Source organism: Cyclospora cayetanensis, unplaced genomic scaffold (assembly GCF_002999335.1).
Source record: "Cyclospora cayetanensis isolate NF1_C8 unplaced genomic scaffold, CcayRef3 CcayRef3_contig_10, whole genome shotgun sequence".
In the NCBI taxonomy this organism is placed as follows: domain Eukaryota; phylum Apicomplexa; class Conoidasida; order Eucoccidiorida; family Eimeriidae; genus Cyclospora; species Cyclospora cayetanensis.
Genome location: NW_020312037.1, coordinates 219791 through 241068, shown reverse-complemented (window position 1 = coordinate 241068; position 21278 = coordinate 219791). Strand labels below are relative to the sequence as shown.

The window sequence follows — 21278 nt, the reverse complement described above, 5'->3', positions numbered from 1 at the left end:
TGTGACACATGCGCCAAGGAGCCATCTTGCGGTGACCTGCCAAGAACTGATCTGCCTCATGAAGTGGGGCCGGAGGCTCTGTACCGGCGACCAAGATAAGTGTAAAAAAGACATACGGGAGATGGAAGGGAAGCTGCCAGAGAACGCAAGGAAAAGCGAATGCAACCTAATTCTTCCTTCTGTCGCGTCCTGTGTACACACACTGTCTCGGTTGCAGCGCTCACAGTCACGAGACGGGTGACGATGGGGACGCTAAGACCAATAGGTCCAATAGGCAGACTCCGCAGCTACCCCACCACATGTACTACTGCTGCAGTGTGTGTACTGAGGCGCACCCTCAGAAATCCCCCTATCAGGCGACTAGGAGCCTTTCGCTGGCCAATTTGGCAACCACCGCCGACCTGGTGGCAGCGCTACGCCCCCATGCATGCGCCATGCAGATGAAGGGCACCCAAAGGGCGCAGGGGGCCCCCCCCCTAGGGGATGAGACATATATTTTAGGGACACCCCCGAGGGGTCCCATGTGGCGGGGCCCCGTGCTGAGACGGGCATAGGCAAACCGGCTACCTCCGGCTTCTGAAACATGGGGAGCGCCAGAGGGCCCCATGCAGCTCCATTAAGTGAGACCATGTTGCCGAAGAGCACCCTCTGCTGCAGCTGCTGAGGGCCCCCCCCTGTGAAGGAGGGAGACCGTACCTCGCAAGGAGTGTATAAAATGTGTTGCGCGTTCCTCGGAATTGGATGGAACCCGGTATGACCCTCCCAGACCCTGCTGCCCGTAGGCAACTGCATGCGTGAGCATGTAGGAGGACGTTCAGCGCCCTCCACCTGAACTGTTGCCAAAGTTTCTGCTGGAGTACTGCGCGCTGTCGCATTCCCGCAAGTGCGTGCTACAGGCACTGCAAGAGAGGGACGCTGAGGCGAGAGAGGAAGTGGAGGCGCTGCAGGCCGGACCACCGTTTCATTGAAGAAGCAATTGACGACAAATTTCGTCCCTCGAGTTGGGGAAGCCCCCGCATGCAGCGTCCGTAAATCCATGGCCCCGTTAGGCGTTATGTTGTCCCACACTGCACCGGTGCCCTCCGCGGGGCTTATCTTCAAGCCGAGACGCGTGAAGTGTGTGAAGCCACCTTCATCCACATCTGCAGCAGCAACCTCAAGAGCGGCAGTTGTGAGACAGAATAGATGTTCGTTATGCGTCATCGCTTTCAAAATGCATTTTCAAGAAAAAAGGTGCGGCAGACCGCTTGCAATGGGAGCCGTTGGCTCGCTCCTGCAGCAATGACATGTCTGGTGCACTCGCAAGCCCTTCTATGTGCTCAGAGCCCTACAAGTTCCCCGTCCTGAGCAGCATTATCCGATGCCACAATCTGGAAGCGATTCTACGCACGGCGACCTAACGGCCCTCCCTCTGTCGATGCGGCAGACGTTGCAGCGTACCGAAAGGGCAGTGTAGCAACAGAAATACAGGGACCCATGGAACCGTTCACGCAGCGGCTATGAACTACTCGTTCCCCGTTATAATACATTCCTCCCCTTCGAAACCTTCCTGCCCACCGAATAAGTGACCCTGTGAGGCCCTCAAACCGCAGCCGAACCCAATTCAGACAATCGTTTGACCTTACGGCTTTGGAGGAATTCTTACCATTGAGGTAGAGGAGGACTGTTTTGGGTCTGAAATTCCCATCATGATGCTCATTGAAGTACTCTCCCTCATCATAACGGACGAGGACAAGTCCCTCCAGGTGTTGCAAGGGGAGGCGTGCGAGGGCGCATGCCAAGAGCTCCACTGAATGCACGATAGGGGTTTGGGACGGCTGCAAAATCACCGACCTTGAGGTGCGAGTCTTGCTTTTTAAGGTCCTGTACTGTGTCTGAAGCGCAAAGGCAAAAAGGAAACCGGCAGAGAGAGGCATTAGTGTGCTGTGAGGTGCAATGCTGTCTATTCTGGGCTCCTTCGGGATCTTTATGGTGTCTTCATGATCGGCCCCAGAGACATGCATCATGAGGGTCCATCCAGAAAGACTTCAGCGCGAGAATCCGTGCACAGCTGTTGATAATAAGGCAGGGAGATCTTTGCTGCTCACCTGCGGGGTTGTGGTCAAACCAATGCTCGTCTTGCTTCTCTCCCACTTACCCTCTGCCAAATGCAAGAGATGACGACATTGGGGCTGTGTCAAGAGGCTAGGTGCAATCAATACATCAGGGTTACGAAATACCCGCAGCACATGTACTTCACGGAGGCCCTCAGCTGCGCCCGACACACTTGAAACAGGAGGCCTTTGAGGGCTTTTCCCTTGTTCCCCTAACGACGGGGCAACAGAATCTGATGTTAAAGAGTATATTCGAAGTGTGCGGATGTGCTCTCCTTCTGGAATAGCCTCGCCTACAGGGAGCTCGTCTGTCTCTTGGGTAGGGCTCACGGCCTCTGACCGTGCCAGGCTACTGCTTATTGCTCCACTCTCATTCTCGGCGCTAGGCTGTAGCTTCTGTTCTCGTTGTTGATGCTGTTGTTCTGGTGATTCAGCAGCACCTCTCGAATCCACATACCGGCTGGCAGGGAAAAGAACTTGGAAAAGAGAATTTGCAAATTCCATTTCTCCTCAAAATCAGAAGCATCAGCCACAGGGCCCCATAAATATATCCCTGTGATAGCGGGTTTTAGGGGTATTTCAAACAGATTACAATATCGTATTCAATGAAACTTGTGCGGTGGACCACCTCGATAGAACAAGTAAAGTAAGACGGCCACCACAGGCACTAGGCCGGTGCATCGCTGGGTGGCTGTCGTTTGGGAAACAACGACTGCTCAAGGAAATGAAGGAAGTGAACTTTCCTGTCAATACTGTGGAATGATGAGTCACCGCCTGCTAGTTAAGCCGGCGGACAATTACCACCAGCCGTTCCTCAGGCTTGCATGTTCCTTTTAACGAACCGATGAGCTCTTGGTTGTGTTTGTTTATAAATAATTCACATACATTTGAAAAAAAATCGTGTTAAACGCTTATGGAATAGACTCTTTCCACAGGGCAGAACGGGTTTCAGCTGTATGCGCTGCTCGCGGATTGGCGCCGATGGCAGAAAGACGGGAGGATACGCTGGGGTGTATCTGCGCGCAGAATACTTCACACTTGAAATCCATAGGAGAAAACTGTGACTGGACATTGAGTCGTTGTCAAGGATAGCACACCGAATAAAGTAATTGCTTACTAGGACCAGTTGCAGTAGCAGCTGGGGGGCTGCTCAGGACAGCTACTACCCAATGGCAGGTCGGTGAGATCGAAGAGATCTAGTATATCTGTGCTTCATAGGTGTTTCTGCAGCAACTCTAGGTACCAGAAGGAGACTGATTATCAGTTAGTTACAATGAGAGTGAGCGAGAGTGGCGAAGGGACAGTATGCATTCTCCCTCCACCACACCGCTGGCTAGGCAGCATAGCCACTGAACGGAAACATCCTCTGAGCATAGGAGAGCCCTGCAGGAAAAATTACAAAGACTGAGACGTCCTATCCAACCTTCGTACGTTACCTTGCACATGCTGGAATACCTTCGAAGACCCCCGTCCCACGCAGGACACAAATCCCCCCATTACTTTTAATTCCTGATGCTCTTCATCCATTCCAGCGTGCCGATATAAAAGGCAGGAAGATCTTATATTCTGTCGAGCGTCGTGCTGGCTCAGCATCAATACTTTCGAGACTCCTTGGGTGACCTGCACGTCATTTACTGTGCCCAGATGCAACAAGACACAGAAGTATAACCTTGAGATCATGTACGTGGTCTGCTACTACGATACATAGTATGGTAGCTCAGGGTGATACTAGAGAGAGAAGCATTGGCTACATTTTCTAGTTTGTCCCTGCTTGACTGTTTTTGGGGCTGCAGCCATATCTTTCCAGGACAAAGATATGCAGCTACCTTTTACACGCCCTCAGGGGTATTTTAAGTAGATCTGGCTTTCCCTCTAGCATTTAATTTCAGTCTGCAAGCACCGAGGGGCTTCGTATCCAAGCATTTATGTGCGGGCTGTAGAAATCAATTGGGATGCAATGGAATCACAGATCCCGTTAGCTAACTAAATGAATTCAGCTTACAGAACGTGTGGGAACTCTGACGTAACTGTGTAGCCGGGGCTGTGCGTTCCATGCAGCTGTCTCTAAATATTGGTAGTAAATTAACACTACAGTCTTACGCCCAGCGAATTTCTTCGCAGTCCAAGGCACTCTCTGGACACGAACACCTAAAGGCTACGCGCACTGCACTCCCAGAATCTATCAAGACCCTAGAACCCCTAAGAAAGGCCAATGTAGACGTTTGACAGTTTGTCGTCAACTAACAAACGTACTGGTGGCATTGTGGGAAATACATTACTCCAGATTTTGCTGTAAATCTACAGAATTTTTTGCATAGTCAAACTCAGCTCCAGCGAGCTAAGCTATGCACTGAAACACCTTCATCTACGGAGCTATTTAATCAAGAAGTAGCAGCAAGTTGTCCGATTGCCTTTAAGGCTTGTATCCCTTATCTATTTCAAGGGATTCTTAGCTCCATGAAATCAGACACAATGTTGTGTATATGTGCCCTAGATGGTATGTGTAAATTGTGAATAGTAGAGAGCACAGAATGTGGAGCAACACACATCATAAATGCCCCTCTTCCTCTGCGTCGGGAGCTATGATAGGTGGGGTCGGAGGAGGTGGCACTTTTTAAAAGCTTTAATAGCTACAAAGTATGTGTTGAGCCTAAATTAAAGTGTCTTCCTACGTAGACAAGAAGGGGCACTGGAGATTTCGTGGATGCTGCCTATTTGTGCTTCTGTACAGCGATGCGTGAATCGCTGTCCTCGCACAGGAATGGCCAGTGGGTCGCCTCTGCAGATTGCCCTCTTTTGTAGTGGCGATCTCTGAGCGCCTCAGATTCTACAATGTTGTGCGTGTTCTTGGACGCAGTCTCAAGTGTGGGGACCTCCCAAGCAATACACTTGCAGGACTATCAGTTCCCTGGCTGTTTTTCGGCTGGTAGACTTGCCGATCCTATAGAGCGGTTGTCTCAAGGACCAACTGCACGTACAAGGATATGTGTAAGGTGATTTTTGTCACTATTAAATGTGGTTGTTATATGTGCTTATGGGAGGCTGCAAAAGAGATTGGCCATGCACAGCCCATTACTTCGTGGGCATAGAGCGAAGGAAAACTTATGCAGCTGCTGAGAAAACATGTGGGCCTTTCAATGGTTCTCCCTACAGGGCAGTTCGTGCAAGCTACCGTTTGCTGTTCTCTGAGCTGCATTGTACATGGCGCACACCAGGCACTTAAAACGAGTGCTGTAATGGTCACTGGCAGCTATTTATCAAAGCAACATGAAGTGCTTGACTAATCGTAGTTGCCTTTTAATTTCCACACAGCCCATATTTTCCACCTCAGAAGCACTGACTTCCCCTAAAGGGGCCCTACTCGGCCCCTAAGAGTTGGTCTTCAGCCCCAAGGGAACAGAGTAAAGACTTCGCTTGCAAAATTCCTTGGAAGCAGTGCTACTTTTCCTTTTTATTTGTACGTCAAGCAGGTTGCCACCTAATAACTAGTGGAAGGCCAAGCGTGTACCTGAGAGGTTCGCCCTTAGAATTACACTGCAAGTCCGGCGGCGTGGGCCCCAATAAGGCTTTGTAGGGCCTTCGCCTGATTGTGCTTCTCGCCCCTAGCCTTCATCCTCTCAGATTCAAAGTAATTAGAGTCAACTGACTAGCCATAGGTTGCTAGAGGTTGCTGAAAGGGCAGCAGGCCCCCCATCAGCGGAGGAGCTGCCCCCCGTCATTTTTCTTCAAGGGACACCCCCTCTGCCTTGTAAATGGTGCTCTCCAGTGACCTCCGCCTCGCGGCTTGCATCTTGCGGAGAGCTGCGTCTCCTCTCAGCTTTTCCGTTGTGAGAGGGGCCCCCTGTCTGCAGCTCCCTGTCTTTTCTGGTGTGCCTCATTGCGTCACGGATCACTCAACCCACCCGCGTGCGGATGTTGTGCGGAGCCGGCTCCCTGCTCTCTCTTCAAAGCCTCTTGCAGCTGGAACCCCTCGAGGGGACGCTTATTGGTGCCAAAGCCAGAGGGAGGCTGCAGCTGCGGTGCCTGCCGTCTCGTCTTTTGCACCTGTAGCTGTTGCAGCTGCAAGCTCAGCAGGAAGGGGCCTGCAGGACGCTGCAGGGGGCCCCGCTGGATGTTGGAGTGTCATGCGTAACTCCCTCTCGACACGCCCTGTGTCCCTACACTTGACTACCACGACGCGTGGCTTCAGCTCGGCCAGTAGCAGGCGTATCACAGAATCTTTCTTCCTGAAAAACCACCCCGGTTTTGTCTTAGTCCCTCATCAGATGGCCTATGTGATTGAACGGTAAGTGTCACTCGATATGCTTGCTCCAAGCACGCAATCGCTAGTTTATTCGTGCCACTTTAGCTATCCTTGTCACTCGCCCTCTAAGAAACACACACACCACACACACAGGGCTCGCGTACTTTGGTGCCTCCTGCGATTCCAACAGCCGTTTGTCTTAAAATACCAAACAGCATCTCCAGTTGCCCTTCCTGTACGCGATAGAGTGCTCTCGCTCAACATACTTTCCTTGCTGCCATACTATTGAGCACGCATGTACATATATGTATATATATATATATATATATATATATACGTGTGTTGCGGATGATCACCCTCGCTTCTAGCACAAACTGAGCGCCTCTACTGCCTTTTACAGCCCCTCGCTCTCATTTGTGGGTGTTTGCCTTTCCTCGAATCAAAGGCTGAGTTGTGCCTCAGAGTGCGTCCCCCGGAGTTGTATGCTTCTTCGCATATATATGTATACCTATCGAGCTATATGTATCTCTCGATGCATTGAAAGCAACCATTCTGACTGCCGCGTGCCTGCCTGTCTGCCTGCCTCTCTCTCTCATGTTCAGGTTTGGCCGCTTTCACAGAGTGCTGCCCTCGGGCCTTCATCTGCTCGTGCCTGTTGTGGATCGCGTCGCATATGCGCATTCTCTGAAGGAAGAAACTTTGATTATCCCGAACCAGACTGCCATCACGCGAGATAATGTACAGCAAGCAATGCATGCAGTCGCCCTCACGACTTTGCACGAGCACAATAGATGCAGCCTGGGAGGGGCAGAGCAGGCGCTTTGCACCCCCCAAGCGGATCGGCCGATCGTCCTGCATAGAATAGCGTCTGCAGAGATGCTATTTCTTCATCCATCATTCTCTTGCTCCGTGCATCTTTTCATTTCGCTGCAAGATCTGCGTCTTGGAGACCCTTATGTTGCTTTCTTCTGAGGGGCTATCACTGGCCGCCACCCCTCTGTCTGTCTATCGCCACCTCGCTTCCTGGCATTTTCTTCCTTTTCCCCATGCCTGACATCTTGCCATTTATAGAGAGCGTCTTTCTGTTACTTGAAGAATAATTTCCTATTAAATACGTTGAAGGATATCTTCATGTAATAGCAGATCCCACTTCTATTTGAACCCAATTTTTTAGGGTGCGCCTATTTTGCGGTGTTTGCGAGTGGCAAAAGCGTTTTTTTCTGGTCTTCTTCCGCTGCCGCATTTTTGCATAGGTGACCTTGCAGATTGATGGCGTGCTGTACGTTCGCGTCGAAGATGCTTACAAGGTACGTTGCTATTGCCGACGGGGATCCCTTCGTCCTTGCTTTAAGGGCATGAGCGCGCTTGCGTTTAACGGGTACTACTGCTTGGCGTCTACGGCCATCTGTCATTACCTTTCTGATTTGTTGATTTTATTTCCTGTGAGGGGTATGCAGGCGTCTTATGGGGTGGAGAACCCGATATTCGCAGTAACGCAATTGGCGCAGACCACCATGCGCTCTGAGCTGGGAAAGCTGACGCTAGACAACACCTTTCTTGAGCGCGATGCTCTGAATAAAGCGATTGTAGAGGTGCGTGGGGGGGAGAGAGGGGGTTGGTGGAGGGAGAGCGTTTGCCTAGAGCCCTCTCGTTGTCAGTGTCTCAAGGAGAATTGCGTGGGCAAGTGTGTATGTGTAGCACGTATATATATATATATATATATATGTATATATATGCATGTATGTATATATATATACGTACATGTAGAACGTGTGTGTATGTATATCTGTACATAATATATACAAACTACACACCTACATATATACTCTGTATATAGTTGGCTTGGCCGAGCGTTGGATGGCATTAAAGGTGCAGTGTGATACCGAGGAGTAGAACGCGTTGGGCAGCTGTAAGTGCTCGAAAAAAAGTGTTGGGAAGGGGGCATTGGCGAGACATTGTACGGGAGGTCGCATGCAGGAGAGCTTGTCCGCATGGCCTGCCTCGTACATTGCATGAAGAAAAGTAGCGCATCCTGCCTGACGTCTTTGCTCGGAAGCGTTGTGTGTTTGGGAATGGTGTGAGAAGTGTTTTGTCGTGCCTGTTTTACGTTTCGCCATGCCGCGCTGGTGTGTTCATGCGTGAAAGAGAGGCGGGGGATGTACTGAGAATGTGTGCACTGTGTGGTCTTGCCATTAGGCGATCAACTCGGCCGCAAAGCCCTGGGGTGTGACATGCCTGCGTTACGAGATACGAGATATCCTGCTTCCCGCAAATATCCGAAGCGCAATGGAACGGCAGGTAATTGGCACTCGCTGTGCCCCTCATTACGCTGCTTTTTCTGACTACTTGTGACACGTGCCTGCTTGCGTTTCGCGCTCGAGGGGTCGTGGGAGGGGATACGTCAAATCTGCTGCTGAGGCTTTGAATTGCTTTCTTTTGGAGACATGTGCGCCGGCCGTCGGTTGCTTGCCTCATGTATGGGGGCAGGCGGTAATCGAGTTCGCGATCCCCCTCGTTCAACGGCTGAACGCTGAACAAAGCAGGGGACGGAGGGAGAGAGGAAGGGGGGAGGGCTGAGGTTTTTGAGGACTGCTTAGAAGGTCCTCCGTCATTATGCGGGCTCAGAGTTCTACTACACGCCTTTGAACTTGCTAAAATACGCCACGCTCTATCACAGACAATGCACTGTTTCTCCCATTGTTTGCAAGGCTGGTTTCTGTTTGGGCAGCGAGTGTGTAGAAGGGGGGAGTGCCTGGCAGCCCCTTCCGCTGCCATGGCGGCAGAGTTTCTACCCGTTGCTGTGCTGCATGAGGGGCGTCACTTTCTTGCGGCGTTGTCTTAGGCCGAAGCGGAAAGGCTGAAGCGGGCCGAAGTTCTGCGAAGCGAGGGGGAGAGGGAGCGCCTGGTGAACTTGGCGTTGGGGCAGAAGGAAGCAACGATTCTCGATGCAGAGGGGCATGCGGAGGCGGTGCGGCAAAGAGCTGCAGCCGCAGCAGAAAGCGTCAGGAGGATTGCGGAGACTACGGGCATCCCGGGTACGTCTGCTAGCCGAAGATATCGGTGCTCGCGGCGGGGAAGAGGGGCTTGGCGGGGGAAAGGGGGGCCTCCTGTTCAGCCTTTATGGCTAGCACAGCGTGGGCGCATGCGCTCTGCTGGTGCCTGCCGCCTCTAGAGGCCCTTGAATTTGTGGATTTTTGGCTGGCCTTTGTCCACTGCGTTAGGCGGCATGCAAGCCCTGAGCCTGCAATTGGCGGAGAACTATGTGTCTGCCTTTGGCCGTCTCGCTGAGAGCAGCAACACCCTCATTATTCCAGCAGATGCCGCAAACACCGCACACATGCTAGGGCAAGCCCTCGGCGTATTCAAGGCCGTAGATAAGAGTGGTAAGGCCGTTCTGCCCGCCAGCCTGCTGTAAAGAGTCGAGGGGAACGGGCGGGCACAGGTGCGATGCCTATAATCGCGCACTCGCCACGTGAATAGCGCTAGGTATCCACTTGTCCTTCTTCTGTCTGCTGGCCATGGCAAGATGCGCTTGTGTGGTGTGCATCTTCTGTGCCGCAGTTGCACAAGCACCGCCAGCGGTCCCTGTTGCGCGGTCTCTCCCGCCTGGAAGCAGCTGAAGGGAAAGGCGAAAATATAATCTCTGCGTAGTTGGGGGGTTATGGGGGCTGTCACTGAAAGATTGTCATTGCGTAGGGAGGGTGTCTTTTGTCTCTCTAAGTGCGCACAGCGGTGCTTTTTCTCTGCTCGCCAGACACCCGATGCGCCTCTGTATCCCTTTCCCAGCCCACGGCTAACGGCTGCCGCGGCACATTTGGTGCCTCTCGCTGGCTGCCATGCTCTTCGCAGCTAGCTGCCCCCTTTGATCTCCGGGGCTGATGTGTCACTTCGCACTTACTTTGTTTTCCTATGCATCCCTCCCGTCTCCCTGCTGCACCCTGTAGCCCATCACCCCCGGCCGCCACTCTATACAGTGATTCTTTTCCGTGCAGTTCACACGTAATGGTGGGCCCCTTTCTTTTGCCTTAGAACTTCCTGCATTCCCTGGAGAAAGAAACCTCCTAGAGTCTGGGGGTGCGTATCTAAACAAAAACTCAGCCACAGACTCAGACGCGTGTCCATGGCGTGTTGCGGCTTTGTACAAAGGGCGTAGTCTATCGTGACAGCGCAGATCAGAATGCTCCCTCACTTTGCTAGGGAACTCTAGTAAGGGTTGCGCCGCGGCTGCGAAGGAGACACGAACAATCACAACTCTGCGGCGTTCGGCACAGCTGTGTGCTCTATCTACGCCCTAGAGGCCTTAAGCGCATGTAACGTGGCAAGCCTTCGCGCGAGGCTTCCAGTATCGGCCTGCCGACGGTGGGAATGCCGCAGCACAGCGTCTACTGCCGCAAGGATAAGGGGCCGTGGCGGCTGCGGCAAATGCAGATAGTGGTGCTGCTGCTGGCTTCTACGCAAGCCCTTGTACGTGTTGCTGCGCTTCCTTTCGTACGCCACTCAGCGACTGTCTCCCCATTGCCGGCAAAGGCTTCGCTGCTTCTTCTGGTGCGTCGAGCAACACGTAGCAGCTGCGGCACCGTGGTGCTGCAGCAAAGGTGGGGCTTTGAGCGCAGGTTCTGCATGCCCATAACGGCCAACTTTTCCAGTTGTCGCTATGCCAAGGAGCGCTTATTGGAACTACGTGCTACAAGAGAGGCACAGGAGCGCTTTGTCGCGTTGCATTAAGATCTCAGACTGCTTGCAGCGCTCGGAGGCATTGCCTACTGCACTGACACGGTGCGGCGTTGCACGTATTCGCTGCTAACGTTGCGTCTAGGATCATTACGATATCTTCTCCGTGCGTCGCTTGCAAAATGCGCAGCGGTTAATACTCCGTGATATATATATATAGGATAGGCCGATGCGAGCGCTGTTGCCGCTGCGGTTCCCATCCCCGTCTGTCAAACGGGCAACTGCTGCAAGAAGCAAGGAATCACCTGATCGCTCTCGCATGCGCAGGTCCCACCATCCTGCTGCTTGAGTTGCCTGATAAGCCAGGATATGCCCTCCTCTATGCCCTCTCCGGTCTTGGCACTGCAGGCAAAGACCCCGCTGCGACAGCCAACGCAGCACAGAAAGGAAGGTGGTGGGCACTTCAGAAAGCGCAACACAAGGGCGGAATAGGTAGAGTATACATATCCCACATACATACATATATGTATGTATATGGGATATGGTTTGTTAAAACAAGGCGATTTTCAAGGAGTTTTGAAGACTTTGACGACAACGATTTGCACAGCGCAACCCAAGAGAAGACGAAGAAAGGACGAGACAACACCGGTGTAAGCGGCAGGCAGGGAAGGGGGCCACCAGCGCGGAGTTTATTTGACTATGGCGTGCATATTTTGCAAATAAAAGGGCGGCTAACCATTCTTTGTCAACAAGTTGGTGAAGGCTGAGTTCGTGTTGAATTTCGGCAACCGATAAGGCACCGGGTCTGTCTTGCTTCGTGGCGAAGACAAGAAGGATGCTAGCGTTTGGCAGGTCTCGCATCAGCCTGTCTAGTGAGCGATTTGCTGCATTCATGAAACCGCACGGAATACAACGACTGAGAGGATTGCGATGAGCACAGGCACCGCAGCCGCCGAATGCATCCAGCGACCTGAAATTGAATTGTTTATAAGGGAGGGAGCCAAACAAAGGCTTGCGTCCTGCTAGCACAGCATGCGAAGGGGAATAACGAGAGCGAGGGCGAGGCAGCAAGACGGCCTTCATTTTGCAAAAAAAAATGGCATGAGGACACTCAAGCGAGCAGGAGTTGAAGCAGGGAGAAGACGCTCACCAACACGGAGCCGGCCAGGGTCAGAACTGTCAACCACGAAAATGATGCAACGGATATCCAACTGGTGAGGGCGAACCTGCGAGAGGCAAGCAGTAACCCAAAGCAGCATGATCGTATATCATGAGAGAGGCGCAGCGCTTCGATTTCTGCAAAATCGGCCTGCTAGCACACGGAATTAGCTGTGTTTCGCATGCCGACGGGGTGCGTATCCACAAAAACCATCAAGCGAACTGTTGTAAGCAGCAGTGAGATGGGAAATCGTAGGGCACAAGTATTGTAAGCAGCACGCATCAAGAATTGTGCTCAGTGGGATGCCTTGAACGGGCACCAGGATTGCGGAGTGCAGGGAGGGTCGAGAAAAGAGAGGAGGACGACAGACAAGCAGGCAGTGCGCAGCGCCACGCCATGATAAAGTGTAGGTACAGCATGCACGGAGAGATACGCAAGAAGCTTTAAGTGATGGCGCACGGAGGCACTCGAGAAAAACTTTACACAGAAGAGAAGATAGGGGTTTTAGCGAGAGTCTGCGGTTTACCATATCCTCAAAGTGTTGCCGCGTGTCCCACATAACGAGAGCCGTATCCGGGTAGTCAATTCGATCGACCTCCAGACCTGCACCCATCACGAGGAATAGTGAGCGATACGAGGCATGATCACGGCGCTACAATGGAGTGTGTTTGATGAAGCAAGAGACTCAGTAGCAGACAGACAGAAATATTTACAGTGTGGCTGGACACGCGGCCCATCTCAAGTTCCCAAGCCCCTCTCGCTCCGCCTGCCGTATTTTATGCCCTAGAGTACAACTTGACTGTGTGCGTGGCGTGCCGTGTCGTAAAGCCTAAAGGTATTTAGCTGAGAACTCTAGGACAGACCCTCAGTGGGTGCAAGTTTGAAGAAGCTCTTGTATTTCATCCACTTAATGATGGAAGTCTTCCCTGCTTGTGCGGGCCCGGCTACGCGGATCTGGTGTACTCGCTTCGCACAGCAGAGCCGAAGCGTTCCGGCGATGCAGCTGTTGAAGGCTCCCATCTCCTCCTGCTGAAAATAATCTCTCCAACAGTACCCAATTGAATACCCTTCTCTGCCTCCTTGCCTCAAATAATGAGGTGAAAGGAGAAGTTGTTGTGGCCGCAGGTAGATCTCAGGGAGCCGAATAAAGCTCCACAGGTGTTTACAGAGACAGGCAGGACCAATCGAGCTTGTGGCGCACCCCCTCTCTACTAGAAAGCTGCAGCGGGAGCACCAGAGAGGATGCCATGGAGTCGGGAGCTCTTAAAGCGCCTGAGAGCTTTCCACGAAAGGTTTACCTTGATGACCTTAGACCACAAGCGCTGTCATTCTCCAAGCAACTAGAAGGCAAAACCATCAGCAGAAAAGAAAGCGTTTGCACGAAGTATTGATAATGGACGCTCCAGTCCCCCCGCTCAGCAGGAGAAAAAAATCCTGTACCCACGACGAAACAACTGTTAACAGCAGAAATTCAGGACACTTCTCTGTAATTACGCTTTCCGCTAAAGACGTGTGAGGCCAAACTCTTTCGTGTGAAAGCAGTTCTCCTAAGAAATGTGTTTTGGCGTGGGCGAGTGGCGTAGCGCCGAGCCTGCGACCGCGATACGGCGATGAAGCTTTAAGATTGCAGAGAAGTATCTAAACCAAGGTTGAGTCAAAACCTTGGTCAATAGAAGCATAACCAATAAAACAGGACGAAAAACAAGCCAACAATGGGTCCGCTATAGGCGGCGCGAAAGGGCAGCGACCACAGCCAGCCGAAAACACACAGTGGGTAATTTCGCGCCACACGTGGAAATATCAGCACTAATGAATAGCTCGCATGCTGCTCAGTACAAAGAAGGGCTAGTTGGGTCGTTTTTCTGGTGGAGCACAGAAAGTAGCCAAACCATCCTGAACGAGGGCCTGGCTTCACGGGGCCGCAGCCCTTTCGCAACTGGGTTGCATGCATTCAATACTAAAAGGATGAAATGTTCATCAGTCGAGGTAGAAGAACGAACTGAGCCTAAATCGAAGTCCTTCTGTTTTATGAGCAGGCTTTCGTCCCTCCCTTTCTCAGTCGAGGTGTATGTATGCCACGCTTTGCCACACTAACACGCCGGTGACTTCGCGCCACCGCATCGTTCATGTTGGCATGACCTCATGAGGCAAATGTGATCGGAGAAAGCAGTACACGTACCAATTTTCCAGGCAACCATTTTCCCCATCATCGCGCCCCTCGTTCAACTCGCGCTCTTTCCTCCCCCCTTATGTCAGGTTCTGGTTCTCATTGCTTCTGTGTAAGCCGCCTGCCGTCGCCAACAGAAATGGCAGCTTGGCTGTTCTGGATATGGTAACCAGCTTCGGCTGCTGACCCACCATGTGTGGGCCTTGCCTTTGGATCTCTAGTGCCTTTCTGCCACCAAGCCTTTTCGTGTTCGTTTTTGCCAGCAAAAACAAACAGAAACTCACGCACGGGTTTTTGGCCCTTTGCCTACTGCATTGGCTTGATGCTTCAATCCCTCGTGCCTGCTCATTTTCTTTATCGCACTGCTCTTCCCGACTTAGCTGCCCCCTACTGACCGCCACCAAGACACTGTCTCCCGTGGCCTGTGCCTCCGCGCATGCGAGCTCTACCAACGCTTCAGAGGAGGCAGACGGGGGGAACGCACCTCTCGCAGCAAACGAAGACTCATTCGTCGCCCTCCCCTCCTGGCAGCAAAATGCAGGCATCACTGCACCGATGAAGCATCTTCCCCGCGGCACCCGGTTGGTACCTGGTTTTCCAGGTCCTCAGTTTTTGTCTTTGGAGCCTTCTATTCGGTATCGTCGCCGATTACGCAAGCATCGGCGAGATGAAGGCTGGGAATTTTCGAATTTGCCAGCAAAACGCAAGTTTTTCGCGTGGAGGAGAAATCACAGGGACCAGTTGATGCACCGCTGGATGTACACTCGACACAAGGAGTGTAGAGGCCGGGAGCGTAAACTGCTGAGAGAGTTGAAGGAACAGAGGCAGCAGATCTTTGAGCAGAACAAATCCGAAGAAAAGGAAAGAATAAGTCATGCGGCTCGCAACCAAGAGGAGACGAAGCACGAAATAGGGCGTTCCACCGAACACAATGATTTGCGCAACCTCCCAAATGCAGCACTTGAAAAAAAGGAGCCTACGACAACGTCTAAAGACTGTATTTCTGCTGTTCGGGCGGCTCTAGAGGCGTGTCCCCCGCCAAAAGTGCTGCAAACAATGTCGGCTGAGGCGCTTCAGCGTTTGCACGCGGATTTGCGGGAGTTGCTAGTTGACGCGGTGATTGCTGTGGCTCCGCCTCAGTCTGTCGCTGCTGCTGCTTCAGTGGGGTACACTCTTCCCCCTGCCACTGCGGCTGTTGCTGCATCTCCCCTTCCCTGGTGGAATAGCGGAGGAGGCCTGCAGCCGTGGAGGGGCCTTAAGATGGCAAGAGCGCAGCAAAGCCGCCGCGTCAACTGGGCTGCCCCCAGACGGCCGGTAGAGCCTATGGTTGCTGGAGTTCTTCTTCCGCAAGAGGCTTCGAATGTCGTCGCTGCAGAGCGAAAGGCGCGCGAGAAGGAGTTGCTGGAGGGCATACGGGCTTATCTGGCTTGCAGTTGCGACAGCGATGCATCCGGCACGGGAGGACATGCGCCTGCAGAAGCCTCTGCATTGGCAGCCTTGCCGTGGTTCGTGCGCGCAGAAGATGAGCGGCTGCAGAAGGTACTGAGGTGGACAGGCCCTCGAGGCGGGGGTGACGAAGTGCCCCACAACAGTGCCCCTCCTGCCGACAGAGGCGAGCAGGAGAACTCCCCGACGCAGGCTGAGGAGGGAGAGCTTGGTCAGCAGCAGAATCGGAATGCAACACAAAACTTCTCCGCTGTACGTCGTGCACTGGGCGCTGCCATCGACGTGGCGCTGCTGCTGTCGGAGGCTGCAGTCACGAAGAAAAGCGGAGCGGCTGCGCCGTATTCTTGGAATTCCCCTTTCCTAAAGTCCGCGACTTCTTCTCGCAGGCGGAGGCGACGAGAAAGCAGCCGCCCTCTTCCTGAGGATAGACTGCCGAGTCGGCAGGCTAGACGACTAGCGAATCGAGCCAAGCGGCTGAGTGCGTAGTGTGGTGCCTTTGGGATCTTATGGTGTTTACGAGGACCCCTTATTTCCTGGGTGTTCCTTGCCTTGGGAAGTCATAGGGCGAGGAAGGGACAGTATTCTCTATTGTTTTGGGGAGGCGAGATTATTAGGCTCCGGTTTGTGGTGTTTTTTTAGCTTTTTAAATATACCGCGCGTGTAATCAGAAAGAGTAACTCGCGGCTTCTCAGGATAGAGCAATTAGGAATGTACACTTTTTAGAGTGCCAAGAAATGTAACTGTTGTGGAAGAAGACGCATTATTACAAAACACACGGATATTTAAAAGCCAAAAAAACGCAGCAGCTGGCTGGGGTCGGGCGTCGTGTCTTAAGACCGCCTGGGCGCGAAGCGCATTGAACAACAGGGCACTCGGCGAAGCAGTCCTGAGAAAATCGCTGCTCCGGCGACTTGTGCACAGAGCGTAGGGAGATCTAGGAGCCAGTCTATTTGGAGGCAGGCCACCAGCCAGCCGATTGGGGGCCTCACAGGGAGAGGAGGGTGGCATCAAGTAGGCGCCACGTTATGTGTCTTCCTGCGTATAGGGTAGGAGGCAGGGTGCCTCAATGCGAGGAGGAACAGCAGCCGCAGCACCAGCAAATCTGTATTCTTCTTTCGAGCTGCGCGCTGCACCGTGCAGCCTGCCTAATGGAGGAGTGCTGGCGGTGCATTGATGCCGAGGGTCTTCGCGCCGATGTTGACTTCATCCACCGTAACTCCCAGAGCGAAGGGCAACAAGAATCTGCGGCATCAGAGTCCGAATGAAGCAGGCAGCAGCAGTGGATGGCCGCATCCACGGTTGCTTGCGTACTACACACACATCCCCCCCGCCCACCTCACCATGCCTTGCACGCATTACTGAGCAGCAAGCGATACGAATACCTGCGCCGCAAAAGGCGCAGTCTGTAGGCTGCGTTCAAGTATGTGTGTATCGCCATGGTCGTGTGGCTTACGACTGCCCGGATGGCTGTGCATCCGTGTTGCAGAGGGCCGGCCTTAAATCGCTGGGAGGCCCGAGGAGTTGGCACACTGCAGCGACATCCTCCGGATCGTTCCAGTTTGCCTCGACGTAGTTCTGACCAGCCCCGCTGCTGCAGGCGAAGTCCAAGGCCCTTTCGGCCGCCTCGAGGGCCCCCTCCCGCTGTCGAGGGAAGAAACGGGGGCCTCGCTCCCACGATACCTGGTCGCCCAGCGACAGGCGCTCAAGGAAGCGGCTGCCCAGACGCGCACCAGCCCGGCCGTTGGGGCCTTCAAGCGTTCGCAGCTCGCGAGGGGGGGGCCCCGCAAGGAGGCCCCCTGGGGCCCCCAGACCCGCCACGGCTCCGGGGTCTCGTCGTCCGTCTGCACGCACTGCTGCATCCGGCACCGGACCGGAGGGCGACAGGAGGCTCTCGGATCCTTCAAGGTTTTGTGGGGTCTCCGGTGAGGCCGCTGCTGTCTGCAAGAGCCACTGGAGAGCTCCGCCTTCGCTATCCAAACCTCCTTCGCTACGGTGGTCGCCCCCCGTGCTTGGGGGCTGGCTAGTGCACAGCCTCTCGTGGCATACAGCTGCTGCACAGTCGCTGAAGCGCAGGCCGCAGCCTTCACACTCGAACAGCACCTCCGCCTCCTCTCCCTCCTGCGGGGGCACCTCTGATCCCAAGGCATGCAGCGCTGAGGCTAGAAGCGGTCCCTGGGGGGGAGCAGGGTCTAGGAAGCTCTCCGCAAGCAAGCGACGGGCCGGAAGGTCCTTAAACACCTCAATCTGGAGGCAGTCATCGGCCGCTCCAACCGCTTCCTGCAGTACAGACACAGACAAAGATATAGACATAGACAAAGACATAGACACAGACATATGCACAGAAACACACAGACATATGCACAGAAACACACAGACATATGCGCAGAAACACACAGACATATGCACAGAAACACACACACATACACTCAAATCGGGCCTCTTTGACGCGGCCTCCTAGATGTTCTGGAAAAACAGGGCAATCCCTTGCTCCCCGAATCTCCTCAACTATGAAAATACACAATAAGTCTCAAACACGCGTTGTAAGCGCTGCCTCTCCTCTCCTGCCTCTTCATAGAGAACATTTCCCCTACGAGTGCCCGCGCCGGTGGTGCCACGGACTGTATTGTGGCCGCTTCCATATAGACGTACAGGCGGCAAAAGAACAGATATTTTGCGCAAGGATAAATCAGTACAGTCCGTGCCTAGAAGATCTAGAAAGAGTACCTTCTCTTACCTCTCGCAGTCCCATATCGTGCTTCGACACGACATCAGTAACACGGCCAATCTGCAAAGCGAATCCCCACGCGCGCACGAAGTATCACTGCATGCATCACCGGGCACTGCGTGAGAAGGCGGGCATCTTTGGAGCAGCCTCCTGGAGAAGGGTGGAGGCGCGAGGGGCGGGAAGAGAGTCTTGTCCAGAGGGTCGTTGAGGAGCTGCGTGCGTTTGCAAGTTTTCTTCCTGAAGAAGTGATTAACGCACCCGAGTTCGTGCAGCGTCGTGCAGCAGCGTGACCTCAAAGCCTATCAGATCGGCAGCCAAAATGGAGTTCGGGGGCAGCGAGGCAAGGCTCTGCTTGGGGTGCACAAAAATGAGACATCCTGTCAAGGCGCTTGCCGCAGTCCTGCAGGCACAGCGGCAGCACGCGAGCGGCGTATATCGCTGTGGAGGAGGGCAGGCAGCCCGTGCAGCAGTCGTTTTATCCCTACACCCCCTGCACTACCGGTAGAGCGCGAAGGCAGAGAGGGCACACGCCTCGGGGAGGCATCCAAAAGGTGGGGTTTGTCCAACCTGTCCTTTATGCCGTGAAACTTCACCAGCGCAAGAGGCCCCTTGCCCGGCCGTGCCAGGAGTTTGCCATTTTCAACAGTCCTCGAAATGAAGGGTGCGTTCGAGGCGCATGACCTGAAGAAGAGACGCGAGGCTGCAGCATGAAAGCAGCGGACGGCAGAAAGGCGAGGGAGCAGGGGAGCGTTTTCTAGAGAGAAAAGGGAAGAAAAGACAGACGAGTGCCGTGCAGCTGTAAGGACAACACCGGCCCGCCGTGTGGCGTAGCGGAGGGCTTTGAGGGTAGCGTGAGACACACTCAAGAGATGGGGAAGCGAGAAAATCATCTGAACGCCAAGCCTACAACAGAAACACTAAAAGGAGCGTCAAGGAGAAGAGGCACGCGAAACGAAATCTCAAGGACGATGCGGAGGCAGAGGCTATGCCGGCAGACAGCTCGAAAAGGGCTCAGGGATGCGAAGACAACCTTACAAGGCGTGCAGAAGCGTTCTTCTGCGGCAAAGGTGGTGGGGTGTATCTTCAGCTGGCCAAGGAGTCCATGCGCGCCTCTTACGCGGCCTGCACAAAGCCAGTGGCTCTCAGAAGACATGGGGAGGCTGTCGTGCCTACGGAGTGCTTCTGCGCATGTTGCTTTCTCCTGGTAGGCCATCTCGTAGCGTGCGAATCCTTGTGCGCGGGCTGCTGGTTGTTGCTTGCAGTCTGCTTGCGTCGGGGTGTTGGCAGCCGTGGTTGGCGCTGCTTCAGCAGGATCCCGCAGTTCTAGAAGACGCAGAATATCCGCTTCTGTGGCATTGATGACCGCGTCTGCCACCTCCTCGCTGTTTGAGCGTCGTACAGGCCGCTGTTTAGCGGAGCCGACCTTGGAATGAGGACTTCGCGGGTACTCCTCTAATATGGCGGAAGGCAGAGAGGGTAGGTTGTCTGTGCAATTGGCTTGCGCCTGTGGGGGTCCACTGTCAAGGCGTGAAGCTCTTGCATTCTTGCGTGTGTGCTTGCCAAAGGACAAGGACCAGTATGCGCCGCATGCAGGCGCAGCAGGGCTTCCCGAGAAGCGATTCTCCGTGCAGCAGCTAGATGGCTTGCACTTTCTAATGGGGAGCGTCTCGAGTGTCCAAGGCACGCGGCTAAGGAGGAAGGCGCTGCAGCACGAATGGAGGATAGGAAGCAGCTGCAAAGGCAGCAAGAGAATGAGGGGCAGCGGCAGAACGAGAAACCGCATTGGCAGCCAAAGTCTCCAGACAGACAGTAGGCTTTTCTAGCGCCAGAAAGCCGTAGTATCGTGCGGCCGAAAAATGCACCTGAGCACTGATACAGTAGGCTGTAGGCTGTTCAGAGGGCTCCAAAAGGAGTAAACATCGTCCAAAATGACATGACACGCCATGCTTCTGGCCATTTATGATCCCTGGCTCAACAGTAAGAGGCCATGCTGCAAGAAGTCCCCCCAAAACGGCGCACGGGGTGAAATGCACAAAAAGTGGGAAAGGAATACGCTTTAGACCAAACACACGGAGGAAGATACCATGACCCCAAACCGCTGTGCAACGATCCAAACTGTTAGATTTTTTCCAGCCGTGCGTATTCGTCTCTACACATGCAGTTTCCCGTTTCGAGAACTGAGAAGATCGAGACGAGCAGGCCTACGAAGGTAGATAGAAGATGCAGTTTTTTTCGTGAACCCCGGAGTGCGTGTGTGCATTGGACAGAAGTGACGAAGCATTGGCTTTTCCTAGATGGTGTAACTTCTAACACGCAGCTACTGATTAGAAGCTTCCTAGGGGTGTGTCCTGCCTTGGGGCTGCATGCAGTGGTTTTGGATGCCTCTACTGGCTGGTGAGCCGGTAACGTTGCTTTTGCCGCTTTCCTTTAGATCAATATCTCCTGATTCAGCTAAAGTCTTTCCACCGTGGTGATGCAGCCGTATCTGTTTATTGAACTGGAACGCCTCTCTCCACTACGCCTCGCCACCTCATCGCGAGAGGAACGCAGGGCCCTTGTGTGTGTTTTTCAGCCTTGGAAGCTTCGCGAGGGAACAACTTTTTGGCAAGCCTCTAGACAGCGAGGCAGCAGCACGTGCTGAACTTTCTCCTCCTTCTTGTGCATTGTTTCTCTGCACCCCCTAGCGAAGGCGCAAGCTCCTCCTCGGGCGTCCATTTCACGCCTTCAAGAGTCTAGGGGTCAAGAGCCGTCTCGACGCCTTCCCGTGTATCGCA

At 53.6% G+C, this 21278-nt stretch overlaps 6 protein-coding genes across 6 annotated transcripts; 2 read left to right on the top strand and 4 right to left on the bottom strand.

The window, feature by feature from the left end:
• Window positions 1-360: 360 nt before the first annotated feature.
• LOC34620659 lies at window positions 361-2597 on the bottom strand. Its single transcript, XM_026337448.1, has 4 exons — window positions 2088-2597; window positions 1646-1874; window positions 697-1142; window positions 361-567 (listed from the first exon to the last, which is right to left on the bottom strand). The coding sequence occupies exons 1-4, from the start codon at window positions 2595-2597 to the stop codon at window positions 361-363; spliced, it is 1392 nt and encodes a 463-aa protein (XP_026193233.1).
• A 3680-nt stretch (window positions 2598-6277) lies between these two features.
• LOC34620658 (stomatin-like protein 2, mitochondrial) lies at window positions 6278-10499 on the top strand. Its single transcript, XM_026337437.1, has 10 exons — window positions 6278-6378; window positions 6939-7074; window positions 7590-7643; window positions 7794-7928; window positions 8533-8634; window positions 9179-9371; window positions 9558-9719; window positions 9898-9928; window positions 10281-10327; window positions 10402-10499. The coding sequence occupies exons 1-10, from the start codon at window positions 6359-6361 to the stop codon at window positions 10497-10499; spliced, it is 978 nt and encodes a 325-aa protein (XP_026193222.1). The 5' UTR covers window positions 6278-6358.
• Window positions 10500-11276: 777 nt separating this feature from the next.
• LOC34620657 (ADP-ribosylation factor-like protein 1) lies at window positions 11277-13186 on the bottom strand. The gene is made up of 5 exons (XM_026337730.1): window positions 13030-13186; window positions 12693-12769; window positions 12158-12233; window positions 11744-11891; window positions 11277-11427 (listed from the first exon to the last, which is right to left on the bottom strand). The coding sequence occupies exons 1-5, from the start codon at window positions 13184-13186 to the stop codon at window positions 11277-11279; spliced, it is 609 nt and encodes a 202-aa protein (XP_026193515.1).
• A 1684-nt stretch (window positions 13187-14870) lies between these two features.
• Window positions 14871-16265, top strand: LOC34620656. Its single transcript, XM_026337427.1, has one exon. The coding sequence runs from the start codon at window positions 14889-14891 to the stop codon at window positions 16263-16265; it is 1377 nt and encodes a 458-aa protein (XP_026193212.1). The 5' UTR covers window positions 14871-14888.
• Window positions 16266-16924: 659 nt separating this feature from the next.
• LOC34620655 lies at window positions 16925-19394 on the bottom strand. The gene is made up of 5 exons (XM_026337417.1): window positions 19072-19394; window positions 18763-18904; window positions 18514-18564; window positions 17233-18056; window positions 16925-17021 (listed from the first exon to the last, which is right to left on the bottom strand). Exons 1-5 carry the CDS (start codon window positions 19392-19394, stop codon window positions 16925-16927), a joined length of 1437 nt encoding a protein of 478 aa, XP_026193202.1.
• Window positions 19391-21219, bottom strand: LOC113147301. The gene is made up of 4 exons (XM_026337407.1): window positions 21148-21219; window positions 20857-20962; window positions 20283-20653; window positions 19391-20152 (listed from the first exon to the last, which is right to left on the bottom strand). The coding sequence occupies exons 1-4, from the start codon at window positions 21217-21219 to the stop codon at window positions 19391-19393; spliced, it is 1311 nt and encodes a 436-aa protein (XP_026193192.1).
• Window positions 21220-21278: the final 59 nt, after the last annotated feature.